General features: G+C 45.5%; 1 protein-coding gene across 13 annotated transcripts in view; it reads right to left on the reverse strand.

Annotated features, from left to right (window-relative positions):
- LOC139578331 (CUGBP Elav-like family member 5) overlaps positions 1-15,709 on the reverse strand; it is a 372,214-nt gene that overhangs the window by 332,464 nt on the left and 24,041 nt on the right. For all 13 annotated transcript variants that reach the window (XM_071405780.1, XM_071405778.1, XM_071405773.1 and 10 more), the window contains exon 2: positions 11,313-11,395. In XM_071405780.1, the coding sequence (XP_071261881.1) occupies positions 11,313-11,395 (83 nt within the window). The remainder of the gene's footprint in view (positions 1-11,312; positions 11,396-15,709) is intronic.

The following is a 15,709-nucleotide window of genomic DNA, read 5'->3' on the forward strand; positions in this document are numbered from 1 at the left end:
ATAATGAAGCTAGTCGACAAACCACCCCTAGATGATTTGTTGAGAGCACAACGAGCGGATTTGAGCCACAGCATTTTATAGCAAAGTTCATCCTCCTGAATGTTCAAGACAAACAACAGATGCATGGAATGGGTCACTAGGTTAGGATTTGTATGAAAGATATAATAACTCACAGCAGACTGTATATGCTGTAAAGACTGTTCTCGTTGAAGGTAGAAACCAGGGTCTGGCCAACTTAACAAGGTTCCTCTCATAATTATCCATACACGAGCCATCTCCCCCTGGTACCTTCCAGTCAGACACGAGCCATCTCCCCCTGGTACCTTCCAGTCAGACCGGAGCCATCTCCCCCTGGTACCTTCCAGTCAGACACGAGCCATCTCCCCCTGGTACTTTCCAGTCAGACCGGAGCCATCTCCCCCTGGTACCTTCCAGTCAGACCGGAGCCATCTCCCCCTGGTACCTTCCAGTCAGACACGAGCCATCTCCCCCTGGTACCTTCCAGTCAGACCGGAGCCATCTCCCCCTGGTACCTTCCAGTCAGACACGAGCCATCTCCCCCTGGTACCTTCCAGTCAGACCGGAGCCATCTCCCCCTGGTACCTTCCAGTCAGACCGGAGCCATCTCCCCCTGGTACCTTCCAGTCAGACCGGAGCCATCTCCCCCTGGTACCTTCCAGTCAGACCGGAGCCATCTCCCCCTGGTACCCTCCAGTCAGACCGGAGAAATCTCCCTCACATGAATGGAATATTGCTGGTTGGGTTTATCACCTAAGGCATCGTACATCTACTGTCATCATGAATCCCCAGGGGCCCACTCTCAGTTCACACAGACACAATATAGTTCTAACAACCCCCTATTCTGTTGCATAAACAACCATTTGATGCAATAACGGTATTAAAACATAATGTTGTAATTTCACCCACAACAATAAACACTACTGTATACAGTACACAATTACACACACACAGACCAGTGATGTGAGCGGTGTGATCACCACAAGCTGCCATGTCCACATGTTTTTCACAACACCCCTACACACTTCTCTCTGTAGCCACAGAGGACCCTGAGATGATGGAAGCATACTGTATGCACCTGGACAGCTGTCAGAGCATCTCCCACTGTCTAGCCAAACCTAACCACACACACACTCTCCCCTCCCTGAGGCACTTTCCCTCTCTATCTTTCTCTCTCTCACTATCATAACCCTCTCCTTCCCTCTCTCACTATCATAACCCTCTCCTTCCCTCTCTCACTATCATAACCCTCTCCTCCCCTCTCTCACTATCATAACCCTCTCCTTCCCTCTCTCACTATCATAACCCTCTCCTCCCCTCTCTCACTATCATAACCCTCTCCTTCCCTCTCTCACTATCTTAACCCTCTCCTTCTCTCTCTCACTATCTTAACCCTCTCCTTCCCTCTCTCACTATCATAACCCTCTCCTTCCCTCTCTCACTATCTTAACCCTCTCCTTCCCTCTCTCACTATCTTAACCCTCTCCTTCCCTCTCTCACTATCATAACCCTCTCCTTCCCTCTCTCACTATCTTAACCCTCTCCTTCCCTCTCTCACTATCATAACCCTCTCCTTCCCTCTCTCACTATCTTTCTCTCTCCATCTTTCTCTCTCTTTCCTTCTCTTTCCTTCTCTTTCCTTCTCTTTCCTTCTCTTTCCTTCTCTCTCTTTCTCTTTCCATCTTTCTCTCTCTCTTTCCCTCTCTCTCTCTTTCCCTCTCTCTCTTTCCCTCTCGATCTTTCTCTCTTTTCACCACTCTCTCTATCTGTCTCTCCCTTTCCCTCCATCTTTCTCTCTATTTTCCCTCTATTTTTCTTCTCTTTCCCTCTCTCTTTCCCTCTCTCTTTCCCTCTCTCTTTCCCTCTCTCTTTCCCTCTCTCTTTCCCTCTCTCTTTCCCTCTCTCTTTCTCTCTGTTTCCCTCTCTATCTTTCTTCTCTCTTTCCCTCTCTCTCTCTGTCTCTCTCTTTCCCTCTATCTTTCTCTCTCTATCTCTCTCTCTATCTGTCTCTCTATCTTTCTCTTTCTCTCTCTATCTTTCTCTCTCCTTCCTTCTCTCTATATCTGTCTCTCTCTTTCCTTCTCTCTGTCTCTCTCTCTTTCCCTCTATCTTTCTATATTTCTCCCCTCTCTTTCTATCTTTCTCTCTTTCCCTCTCTATCTTTCTCTCTCTTTCCTTCTCTATCTGTCTCTCTCCTTCCCTATCTCTCCATCTTTCTCTCTCTTGCCCTCTCTTTCCCTCTCTTATCTTCTCTTTCCTTCTCTTTCCTTCTCTCTCTTTCCATCTTTCTCTCTCTCTCTTTCCCTCTCTCTCTCTTTCCCTCTCTCTCTTTCCCTCTCTCTCTTTCCCTCTCGATCTTTCTCTCTTTTCCCCACTCTCTCTATCTGTCTCCTCTTTCCCTCTCTCTATCTGTCTCTCCCTTTCCCTCCATCTTTCTCTCTATTTCCCTATATTTTTCTTCTCTCTTTCCCTCTCTCTTTCCCTCTCTCTTTCCCTCTTTCTTTCCCTCTATCTTTCTCTCTCTTTCCCTCTATCTTTCTCTCTCTTTCCCTCTCTCTCTATCTCTCTCTCTCTATCTGTCTCTCTATCTTTCTCTTTCTCTCTCTATCTTTCTCTCTCCTTCCCTCTCTCTATATCTGTCTCTCTCTTTCCCTCTCTCTGTCTTTCTCTATCTTTCCTTCTCTCTGTCTCTCTCTTTCCCTCTCTCTATCTTTCTCTATCTTTCCCTCTCTCTCTCTGTCTCTCTCTTTCCCTCTCTATCTGTCTCGCTTTCCCTCTTTCTCTGTCTCTGTCTTTCCCCTCTATCTTTCTATCTTTCTCTCTCTTTCCCTATCTCGCTCTCTTTCCCTATATTTCTATCTTTCTATCTCTCTCTCTCTTTCCCTCTCTCTATCTTTCTCTATCTTTCCCTCTCTCTCTCTCGCTCTCTATATCTGTCTCTCTTTCCCTCTCTCTCTGTCTCTGTCTTTCCCTCTATCTTTCTCTCTCTTTCCCTCTCTCTCTATCTCTATCTGTCTCTCTATCTTTCTCTTTCTCTCTCTATCTTTCTCTCTCCTTCCCTCTCTCTATATCTGTCTCTCTCTTTCCCTCTCTCTGTCTTTCTCTATCTTTCCTTCTCTCTGTCTCTCTCTCTTTCCCTCTATCTTTCTATATTTCTATTTCCCTCTCTTTCTATCTTTCTCTCTTTCCCTCTCTATCTTTCTCTCTCTTTCCCTCTATCTTTCCTTCTCTATCTGTCTCTCTCCTTCCCTATCTCTCCATCTTTCTCTCTCTTGCCCTCTCTTTCCCTCTCTTATCTTTTCTTTCCTTCTCTTTCCTTCTCTCTCTTTCTCTCTCTCTCTTTCCCTCTCTCTCTTTCCCTCTCTCTCTTTCCCTCTCTCTCTTTCCCTCTCTCTCTTTCCCTCTCTCTCTTTCTCTCTTTTCCCCACTCTCTCTATCTGTCTCCTCTTTCCCTCTCTCTATCTGTCTCTCCCTCCATCTTTCTCTCTATTTTCCCTCAATTTTTCTTCTCTCTTTCCCTCTCTCTTCCCCTCTCTCTTTCCCTCTCTCTTTCCCTCTCTCTTTCCCTCTCTCTTTCCCTCTATCTTTCTCTCTGTTTCCCTCTCTATCTTTCTTCTCTCTTTCCCTCTCTCTCTCTGTCTCTCTCTTTCCCTCTATCTTTCTCTCTCTTTCCCTCTCTCTCTATCTCTCTCTCTCTATCTGTCTCTCTATCTTTCTCTTTCTCTCTCTATCTTTCTCTCTCCTTCCCTCTCTCTATATCTGTCTCTCTCTTTCCCTCTCTCTGTCTTTCTCTATCTTTCCTTCTCTCTCTCTCTCTTTCCCTCTCTCTATCTTTCTCTATCTTTCCCTCTCTCTCTCTGTCTCTCTCTTTCCCTCTCTATCTGTCTCGCTTTCCCTCTTTCTCTGTCTCTGTCTTTCCCCTCTATCTTTCTATCTTTCTCTCTCTTTCCCTATCTCGCTCTCTTTCCCTATATTTCTATCTTTCTATCTCTCTCTCTCTTTCCCTCTCTCTATCTTTCTCTATCTTTCCCTCTCTCTCTCTCGCTCTCTATATCTGTCTCTCTTTCCCTCTCTCTCTGTCTCTGTCTTTCCCTCTATCTTTCTCTCTCTTTCCCTCTCTCTTTCCCTCTCTATCTGTCTCGCTTTCCCTCTTTCTCTGTCTCTGTCTTTCCCCTCTATCTTTCTATCTTTCTCTCTCTTTCCCTATCTCGCTCTCTTTCCCTATATTTCTATCTTTCTATCTCTCTCTCTCTTTCCCTCTCTCTATCTTTCTCTATCTTTCCCTCTCTCTCTCTCGCTCTCTATATCTGTCTCTCTTTCCCTCTCTCTCTGTCTCTGTCTTTCCCTCTATCTTTCTCTCTCTTTCCCTCTCTCTCTATCTCTATCTGTCTCTCTATCTTTCTCTTTCTCTCTCTATCTTTCTCTCTCCTTCCCTCTCTCTATATCTGTCTCTCTCTTTCCCTCTCTCTGTCTTTCTCTATCTTTCCTTCTCTCTGTCTCTCTCTCTTTCCCTCTATCTTTCTATATTTCTATTTCCCTCTCTTTCTATCTTTCTCTCTTTCCCTCTCTATCTTTCTCTCTCTTTCCCTCTATCTTTCCTTCTCTATCTGTCTCTCTCCTTCCCTATCTCTCCATCTTTCTCTCTCTTGCCCTCTCTTTCCCTCTCTTATCTTTTCTTTCCTTCTCTTTCCTTCTCTCTCTTTCTCTCTCTCTCTTTCCCTCTCTCTCTTTCCCTCTCTCTCTTTCCCTCTCTCTCTTTCCCTCTCTCTCTTTCCCTCTCGATCTTTCTCTCTTTTCCCCACTCTCTCTATCTGTCTCCTCTTTCCCTCTCTCTATCTGTCTCTCCCTCCATCTTTCTCTCTATTTTCCCTCAATTTTTCTTCTCTCTTTCCCTCTCTCTTCCCCTCTCTCTTTCCCTCTCTCTTTCCCTCTCTCTTTCCCTCTATCTTTCTCTCTGTTTCCCTCTCTATCTTTCTTCTCTCTTTCCCTCTCTCTCTCTGTCTCTCTCTTTCCCTCTATCTTTCTCTCTCTTTCCCTCTCTCTCTATCTCTCTCTCTCTATCTGTCTCTCTATCTTTCTCTTTCTCTCTCTATCTTTCTCTCTCCTTCCCTCTCTCTATATCTGTCTCTCTCTTTCCCTCTCTCTGTCTTTCTCTATCTTTCCTTCTCTCTGTCTCTCCATCTTTCCCTCTATCTTTCTATATTTCTCTTTCCCTCTCTTTCTATCTTTCTCTCTTTCCCTCTCTATCTTTCTCTCTTTCCCTCTTTCTCTGTCTTTCCCCTCTATCTTTCTATCTTTCTCTTTCTTTCCCTATCTCGCTCTCTTCCCCTATATTTCTATCTTTCTCTATCTTTCCCTCTCTCTCTCTGTCTCTCTCTTTCCCTTTCTATCTGTCTCTCTCTTTCCCTTTCTATCTGTCTCTCTTTCCCTCTTTCTCTGTCTCTGTCTTTCCCCTCTATCTTTCTATCTTTCTCTCTCTTTCCCTATCTCGCTCTCTTTCCCTATATTATATCTTTCTATCTCTCTCTCTCTCTTTCCCTCTCTCTATCTTTCTCTATCTTTCCCTCTCTCTCGCTCTCTCTCTCTGTCTCTGTCTTTCCCCTCTATCTTTCTATCTTTCCCTATCTCGCTCTCTTTCCCTATATTTCTATCTTTCTCTATCTTTCCCTCTCTCTCTCTCTGTCGCTCTCTTTCCCTCTCTATCTGTCTCTCTTTCCCTCTTTCTCTGTCTCTGTCTTTCCCCTCTATCTTTCTATCTTTCTCTCTCTTTCCCTATCTCTCTCTCTTTCCCTATATTTCTATCTTTCTATCTCTCTCTCTTTCCCTCTCTCACTGCACCACATACATCTACTTTCTAGCCCAGTCACAGCCATCAGGGCGTGCTACTAATTTCTGCCGCAAATGTCTTCCTGGGAACTCAGGACATTGTGGTGAGCAATTCCTGATGAGCCCGTGAAAGGCCAGATAGCATTATGAGGGAGTGTGTGCAGGCAGGGAAGAGGGTAATGGTGGCCCTGAAACACAGTCACCTGTAAGGGTTCTTGTATATACCTTGAATATGTACTATACATTCATGTTGACTATCTGCTTATGCACTGTCTATATTGATTTGGTTTCACATTGATCAGATGGCAATCACATGACACACCTTTAAGTGGGGGGACAGCCGGCAGTGAAGGAGTTAACGACGATCATAACTCCTCTCCTGGGGGATCCTAGTTTACATTCATTACACCATAGCCCCGGGCAAACTGCATATCAAGCAGTATTACAAACAACCAACTGGCATATCTACTTACCATCAGCGCAGAGTCGCGGGTTGTTTCTGAAAGAAGGCTGGATGGCTGTTTGACTGGCTGGCTGGTGAGAGGCCGCTGAGCAGAGAGAAGCTTTTCCGGCCCACAGAACACACAACCCACAATGCACTTCACACAGCCATCCTGCTACACTACTGCATATCTACTACACACATGTTCTCTCTGTTTCCATCTCTCCCTTTATCATTCCCCTCTATCTCTCTCTCCTTTTCTTTCCATGGCCCTGTCTCTCAGTGGCGACCCGCCATTCAGGGCAGGTGGGGCTGTTTTGAGCACCAAACTTTTAGCTAAAAAAAAAAAAGGGGGGGGGGGGCTTGCCTGTTTTGCTTGTTATTTTGGCATTAATATGTGTCACATATCAGTTTGCAAACAATGTCAAAATAAAAAATGTAGGCCCTAACAGTTTGTGGGCACCGTTTATCACTTTTAGAGTACAATTCATTTATTGTTTAGTGTTGTGTCGTGTATTGGCTTTGCTGGCATGCATCCCAAATTATTTTGTTTGCCCCACCAAGACGTACATGCTAAAATTGCCACTGGAGCCTACATAAAGCTGTCCCAACAGCAGAGTCCCAATAACTTACCACCGCTACACCTGGCTTTCAGCGGAGCCTTGTCTGGCATCGAAACAGTTCATTCAGCCTCATTTACTGCCTTTTAAAAAACATAGCTGATATGGCAGAATTGCATAAACAAATGTGGTTTCTCGTTACAATAGAGATGTACAAACTATGGCATAAGGGGACGACAAGCGGATAAGAGGTAATCCGTAATTTTGATTAAGAAATTAATGAGCAAGCTAGGATGGACGTAGTCAATAAAACTATTTGTTCAGCACTTTTGAAATGTACAGCGACAAAATTCAGAACATAGGGCGTTCTTACAGTGTACTCCCTGTACAACAAGTCAGAACTGTAGGATAAATAAAGGGGGCATATAAACAGACAATGAAAGCTCTTAGAATATTCAATGATTACATTTCTCAATAACAGGTTTTAGGCTATTTGTGCACCACCAAGTTAGAACAGTAGGCAAAATTAAGAGGTGAAAATAGAACAAATTATTAGGATGAGGCACATTGAACGGCATTTGGGTCTTTGCGTGTCAAAAAAGATACACGTCATATAACACTATTTGACGCGTTAAATGAGCTTTTAATTTGACACGTCAAATAACACAATTATATTATAGAATGTTGTGTGTGCTGAATTTGCATGTGCAATCCAAGCACCACCAATACCACTACTATCAGTAGCACTGTCAAAGCTGTACAAAAAAGTAGCCAAACAAGAAAACACCGGACCATGAACAATGTGTTTATAATACCGCTTTGGTGAAAATAGACCAACTTATTAGGGTGAGGCACATGGGCTACTAACAGCTTACTACACAATATACACTTAGTATTACTTTCTTAGCTACAGTATTCACATCTCTCTTGCATATTACATCATCTATGCAGCAGCATACAAGACATTTTTGGACTCACCTTGTGAGCAGGCTAACGTTAGTAGTTTCTTTGCAGTTAGCCACTGATTCCTTCCAAACCACTCATTGTCGAATTTGCAATTTACAACTTGTTGTGTAATCTTTATGTACAATGGCCGATGAGCACCGACACGTTTTATCTATAATTTCTCTTCGTATGACAAGGATGGAAAAGGATTTGCCAGTAGATTGTCGACTTGATGACAACTGATGATGACTCTTAGCTAAGACTTTGAAAGTAAGATGTTGACATGATCAGTCCAATCAAAGCTACTGTAGCTATAACGTGATTTGATGTCATTCTATCTGTGGCCAAAGACCTTGAGCCTTCTTGGATGGGCACTACTAATATTAATCTATGCATATCCCAAGGGGCTAACATTTTCGAGCTCTAAGCTTAGAATTGGGGATGACGTACTGTCCCATGAGTGACAGAAAACTGAGCCAATCACGACAGAAAACTGAACCAATCAGGTGCAACGCTCTGTATTTTCCGCTGGCTGCCCCAGCACCACAGAAAACACTGATCTAGGCTGAAACACCTGCATTTTGGAGCTGCCTTACTCAAGAAAACAAAAAAGAGACCATGTTTGTATGCGGCTTTATTAACTCAATGATATATATATTTTTTTTTACATTGTTTGCAAACTGATATGTGACACGTATTAATGCCAAAATAACAAATAAAACAGGCAAGCCCCCCCCAAAAAACATATATATATTATTTTTTTTACCTAAAAGCTCTGCCCCACCTGCCCTGAATGACAACTCATGTATTGTTTCGTGTAGTGTAGTGGCTTTGCTGGCATGCATCCCACATTTTCTGTTTGTTTGCTCCACCAAGATTTCCATGCTAAAATCACCACTGCTGTCTCTCCGTTTCCATAACATGAAAATAGACACACTACTATCAGTTCCTCTCTCCTCTGACTACAGAGACGGAGAACGTCTCTGATGGTTTGATGGTAGCAGTGTGGTATCAGTAATGCTACAGTACAGTGGTTGTGTCTGTGATGTCTCTGCAGGCCTGTGTTTCTGCGTTTGCTTTGTGGATTGAGGTAGTGGTTGCTCTAGACAAACGCTGTGTAGCTAGCCACTACACCCCCGACCACCCATCTGATTCTCATTCTCGATGGGCTCTGACACATTTCAACGTCTGCCTGTTCTTTTTGTCTGACATGTTATATCTCAGGAAAAGAGGAGGCAGGGGGATCTCAGCGGGGGCCAGAGTAGGGGCCAGGAAACACAGGAGAAGGGGTAACTGTTTCACAGCACTCAGGTGAGAGGGAAGGCACAGCCTCGCTCAGCTCTTTGTATTGGCCATGACTAAAAGTGGAATTCCAACCCAACGGCGGGCAGTCGAGGGGTTTGATGTATAGAGAAGTACTACTAGAGTACAGTGGAGGATATCAGCGGGAAACATGGTGGCTGATACAGCCTGAGGATGCATTCTATTTCTGGGGGATTGTATGATGGGGTTGTATGGGTAACGTAGTTTGTCGGATGACATTGATTCGTTGGATGCCTCAATATAAGTGCCCGATTACCATTTTGTGTATTGTAAGTGGAATGTGTCTTCTGGGGAAAAACAGAGCGATGCATAATATAATAAAGATGCATGCAGAGAGAGGAGTTGATTCTCCCTGACATAGCTTGGTGGTCTTTAATATGTTCCATCCTTGTGGATGTTCAATCTTTCAGAGGCCAGATGGTTTGTAGACTGTGTTTTCGCTCCCAGCCTCATGGTACCCCTCATTTATACATTCATCCACATCTTGCCTTTTAATCCCAGTGGTGGGTCAAGCCTGACGGATGCCCTCCCAGGCTGGCAAGGAGGCGCAATTAGCGACTCCACGAGACAGAGGAGACTACTAGTGGGGTGGAATGAGCTGGGAGAGAATCGCCCTCTCTTTAACGCACTGCTAAACACAGTTATAGCCAACCGTGTACGCATCCCTTGGAGTTCTCTCAAATAACAACTTATTTTTTTAAATATTCAAATGCTCTTTAAAAAATATATATAAATAGCCCCTCCACCCTGGAGCTTGGCAAATTTGAAGGATAAAATAAATAACTTGTTTTTTCGGCAGTAATGTTCAAAGTTTGAGGTGTTAGTATTTGGATATTTAATGTGAAACATTCCTTTTGGCTGGGCTCCTTATTTTCTTGTATTAGATGGCGGTTGGTCTTTCTATCTGTGATGTTCTCCTGTGGAGGTCTGATCTGGTCATGTTGAGCCATGCTGTCTCAGTAGGACACCAGTCTCTACTCTGCTCTACTCTACTCTACTACTGCTCTACTACAGCTCTACTACTGCTCTACTACTGCTCTACTACTGCTCTACTCTGCTCTGCTTTACTCTGCTCTACTCTGCTCTACTACTGCTCTACTACTGCTCTACTCTGCTCTACTCTGCTCTGCTTTACTCTGCTCTACTACTGCTCTACTCTGCTCTACTCTGCTCTGCTCTGCTCTGCTCTACTCTGCTTTACTCTGCTTTACTCTGCTTTACTACTGCTCTACTCTGCTCTACTCTACTCTGCTCTGCTCTACTCTACTCTGCTCTGCTCTGCTCTACTCTGCTCTACTCTGCTCTGCTCTGCTCTGCTCTGCTCTACTCTACTTTACTCTGCTCTGCTCTGCTCTACTCTGCTCTACTCTACTTTACTCTGCTTTACTCTGCTTTACTACTGCTCTACTCTGCTCTGCTCTGCTCTGCTTTACTCTGCTCTGCTCTACTCTGCTCTACTCTGCTCTACTCTGCTTTACTCTGCTTTACTACTGCTCTACTCTGCTCTGCTCTACTCTGCTCTACTCTGCTCTACTCTGCTTTACTCTGCTCTACTACTGCAGCCGACGATGTCCTTGTCACTTGCCATCTGCCGTAGTGGGGGGAATAGTAGGATGACTACTCCCACACACATACAATGTGTACAAACACAGAGATACACGCACACACGCACACACACACACACACACACACACACACACACACACACACACACACACACACACACACACACACACACACACACACACACACACACACACACACACACACACACACTGTGCACAGATATGCACAAACATTGTTTATAAATGCAGAACTTATCTCTCTCTCTCTTTCTCTCTCTCACACACAGTGCACTTTCCCTATGTCCCTCATGCATATAATTTCTGTTTCTAAGTAAACAACAATGACTCACTATGCCTTTTTTTAAACACAAAGAACAAATTAATTGACATTTGATGTCATTGCCTCAGAAAGCATGAGCGAAGTGCATCTGATCAATGCTGGCTATAACAGACACATGAAACAGTTCAAACCAGCCCTTTAAAAGCCTGGATTATTGATTGAATCCTTTTCCAATGTTATATCTGGGGCTGGAGCGGATTGGAGCAGGCTGGTAGGTGGTCGGTGGTGAGTGGTGATGTGGGTTGTGTTGTTCAGATGGCACGGTGGTGGAGCAGATACAGAGAGAGACTTACCCCTGGCAGTGTTTTCTGTTCATGGAGGGCGTTCTGGGCTTTGATGGCCGACTCACGGGCACAGTAGGTGAGGAACGCACAGCCTGAAAAATAGAGAGGGGGAGGTTGGGGACAGATATTAAAACTAGTTTATCTGAACACTGGGGACTGAACACTGGGGACTGAACCCTGGGGACTGAACACTGGGAAAAGAAAGGACACTAAACATGGAGTAGCAACACTAGCTCAGTCACAGTGCAACAGAGAAGAGTGATCATTTTACCATCCCTAGCCCAGTTACAAAGCACAACAACACTTGGCAACAACACTGTTCACAATCGAATCCCCTCCACCTAACCCACTGGGTCCCCATCAACCTCACTTAGTCTCAGACCCTTGTCAGTCATGAAAAGCAACACCCTGTGAAAGGGAAGTGTCCCTCACAATGACACAGCCAGAGCTGCTACTGGGAGCTGTCCCTCCCTGCAGACAGTCTCAATGCAGACATACACTCTATTTTGTTTCTTTCTTCGGCTGGCTCAGTGATGGATGCTTCCTCTCTCTCTGTGCCTTGCTTTCTCTCTCTTGTATTCTCTTTCTCTCCTCTCTATCTCTCTCTTTCGTCTCTCTCTTTCTCTCTCTCTCTCTCTCTCTTTCTGTGCCCCTCTTTCTCCCTCTCTCTCCCTCTATTTCTCTCTCCCACCCCCAGTGCCATAGATCAGTCTCTCCTTGTCCAAAGCGACTACCACACCATTGCAATGCACAATACTGAGCCCTTTTGACAGCAGCAGAGAAAGCAAGAGAGGGAGGGAGGGAGGGAGGGAGGGAGGGAGGGAGGGAGGGAGGGAGGGAGGGAGGGAGGGGCTCCAGGCCTCAGGACTCTGTGACCACAGAACGAATGCCCAGTCACAAGAACTCCAGGTGAGTACCACACACGAACAAGACACTCACACACAGAGACAGAGAGAAATATCACTCCAGCACCATCTGCCAAATAAAGAGTTCCTCCTGCAGGCACTCAGACAGTCCAGAGAAATGAGGAAGATGAGGAGAGAGGGAGAGAGAGACAAAAGAGAGAGAGAAAGAGAGAGAGAGAGACCCAGATAAATACTATTGCAATCATTTCCCCCAGACTGTCTGAATAAATAGTTTTGGTAGTGTTATATTAATGAAGTTCATGTGGGTTACCACACACTATCATATTTCTGCCATTTTGGAGACGGTTTATTAGAAGCCATCAGTTTTCGGATCAACAGAAAATATATTCAGTGATTGGAAATGAATTAGATGTCTTTACAGAGACAATATTTATATTAATTCCCCATGTTGCATATCACATCACTTTTATCTGTCTATAAATTCCCCACCTCATTCAACTCCTCGCAGCCTGGCTGTATTACAACATGCTCAAGCATGTATTCCCCCTGAGTATTGCTACATAGGCATTCAATAACCCCAGCATTTTCTCCCAGATATTATTTTATTTTACTGTCTTTTCATATAGCCAGGTCAGTGCAGTACAGTAACACAAAAAGAAGGGGGACTTACAGAGTGCAACACAAAAGAAGAGGGACTTGTCAGGCATTGATCCATTGATCGGCCAGGCTGTGTTATGTCCCTATGTCCTGCGGCCCTACACAGCCCTACAGTCTCCCAGCACATCAGGCCTACCTCTAGTCCCTGCTCTCTGAGTCTGTATGTATATTATGGATGGGCAGCGATGGAGTCTGTCTGGGGTCACCACCTCAGTCGTCACTGGCTGACTGTAGCACTGCCTGGGGTCATGGTGCAGCTCTCTTCACACTGCACACCTGGTTCCCGCCAGCCCTAACTTAATGATTTCCAATGGCCACCAAGCATATCACTCTATCGTGATGCTTCTTTCCCCACGTCACATCAGCCCTGTCCCTCTCACTGAGGCTTTACTCAGTTGTTTTTCCGTCTGAGAGACCATGGTGGTATGTGGGGCTGTTTTGTTGTTATTATTCTGTGGAATTGTGTTGTTAGTCTTTTGGACACGCGCCACCCCCATCTCTCACTGAGCAGGGCCTCGTTTGCATATTACAATCACAAACACTGCCCAAGTTGGATTTATTTGTTAATGTGTAACACATACAGCATTGAGAATAAATTAATAACAACCACAATGCCAACAAACAAAGGGGAACATGAACTCCATTTAAATGTGCTTCTATGTTCTTTAATGTAAGACTTAATAAGAATCTGCTGGCCACGGGTGAAAGCTCTAACAACTTCCTAATTGGAATCCAAACACGTACAAATTGCCTGCGTTGCATTGCATATCAAGTGCAGAAGTCGGAGCATGATGAAATTGTTTGAAACACGACAAACAGCGATGTAACCCAGAGCGAGAGGCTGGTGGTGCTGATGCAGCAAAGGGAAGGCACGGTCTGGAGGATATGATCTTACCGCTGCATCATTTGATACTGATCTAAAACAACCCTTATCTCACGTTGATTTCTGGTGAAGAATCTCCTCCTTCTCCTTCTCCACCTTCTCTATTTCTTACATAATCCTGTCTGATGAGTGGCTTCACTACATTAGCTGAGGTAGCTACAGAAAGCTTGTGGCAGTTACAGAGAGGCTGTGGTAGCTACAGAGAGGCTGAGGTAGCTACAGAGGGGCTGAGGTAGCTACAGAGAGGGTGAAGTAGCTACAGAGAGGCTGAGGTAGCTCCAGAAAGGCTGAGGTAGCTACAGAGAGGCTGAGGTAGCTACATAAAGGCTAATGTAGCTACAGAGAGGCTGAGGTACCTACAGAGAGGCTGAGGTAGCTACATAAAGACTAATGTAGCTACAGAGAGGCTGAGGTAGCTCCAGAAAGGCTGAGGTAGCTACAGAGAGGCTGAGGTAGCTACATAAAGGCTAATGTAGCTACAGAGAGGCTGAGGTAGCTACAGAGAGGCCGAGGTAGCTACAGAGAGGCCGAGGTAGCTTCAGAGAGGCCGAGGTAGCTACAGAGAGGCCGAGGTAGCTACAGAGAGGCCGAGGTAGCTAAAGAGAGGCTGAGATAGCTACAGAGAGGCTGAGGTAGCTACAGAGAGGCTGAGGTGTCTACAGAGAGGCTGAGGTGTCTACAGAGAGGCTGAAGTGTCTACAGAGAGGCTGAGGTGTCTACAGAGAGACTGAGATGTCTACAGGGAGGCTGAGGTAGGTACAGAGAGGCTGAGGTAGCTACAGAGAGGCTGAGGAAGCTACAGAGAGGCTGAGGAGGCTACAGAGAGACTGAGATGTCTACAGGGAGGCTGGGGTAGGTACAGACAGGCTGACGTATCTACAGAGAGGCTGAGGAAGCTACAGAGAGGCTGACATATCTACAGAGAGGCTGAGGAAGCTACAGAGAGGCTGACGTATCTACAGAGAGGCTGAGGTGTCTACAGAGAGGCTGACGTATCTACAGAGAGGCTGAGGAAGCTACAGAGAGGCTGACGTATCTACAGAGAGGCTGCAGTGCTGATCAGTCTAGAGAAACATATGGGGTCATTAGGGTGACTCTCTCTCCCTGGCTCTATTGTGTTGAGATGGTTTGTAATTGAAGAGACTCTGCTCTCCCCTCCTCTCTCCTCTTCCCTCCTCCCACTGCTTTGACAGCAGCCATTTGCACGGTTATTTCCTGCCGACATGACCCTCCATTACTAGTGCAGGAGGGAACTTGTGTCTGGTCCAGAAACCTTTGGCCCTAATCTGTGAAGTGTAGGTACTGCCTGCTAAGTGTAGCGGTCCTACTGATAAACCGTTCCCCCCTCTCTCTCCCTCTCTACCAGAATCAGCACTTATTCTAAGAGCCTACTACTACCCATTCCTACTGCCACACACACACACACACACACACCAACCTAACGTACACACAGCCCAACGTACACACACACACCACAGTGTCTCTCACTCCAACCCTCTCTATTCCATCTCTGTGCCTCAGAGGAGCCTGCCCCAGTGTAATGAAAAAGTGTGAACTTCCCCTCTCTGTGGGATTTACTCCACCAAAAGTGTGAAGGTAGCAGAAACTCAGCAAGCCCTGGCACAGGTCTCTACTCGCTGCCTGCCCGCTCCCTCACACTTCATTTGCACTCTGTGGAAAATGTCATCGCCGAAGGTAGATTACTTGCTTACTTCATTTACTGCTGCAAGGGCTTAGGGGAAATGATAGGCTTTCTGAGGGGCTGGAGCCCGAAATGCACCTCATCAGCACTGATACAATGTGATTATTACCTGAATCAGTGCCAGGCGTTGCGGAGCTCTGTGGCGCAGATTGACTATGAGGGGTAATCAGGGCTAGTCTCAGAGCAGTCCTTACTGCTTTTAATCACACCCACTTCTCACACCCCTGATCCCAGATCAGCGCAAACGTTTTGGGAATCGTAAATTTGCTCAAGGTGTGGAAATGCTGAACCGAAAGAT

The sequence above is a fragment of the Salvelinus alpinus genome, chromosome 6 (genome assembly GCF_045679555.1).
Source record: "Salvelinus alpinus chromosome 6, SLU_Salpinus.1, whole genome shotgun sequence".
Taxonomy (NCBI): domain Eukaryota; kingdom Metazoa; phylum Chordata; class Actinopteri; order Salmoniformes; family Salmonidae; genus Salvelinus; species Salvelinus alpinus.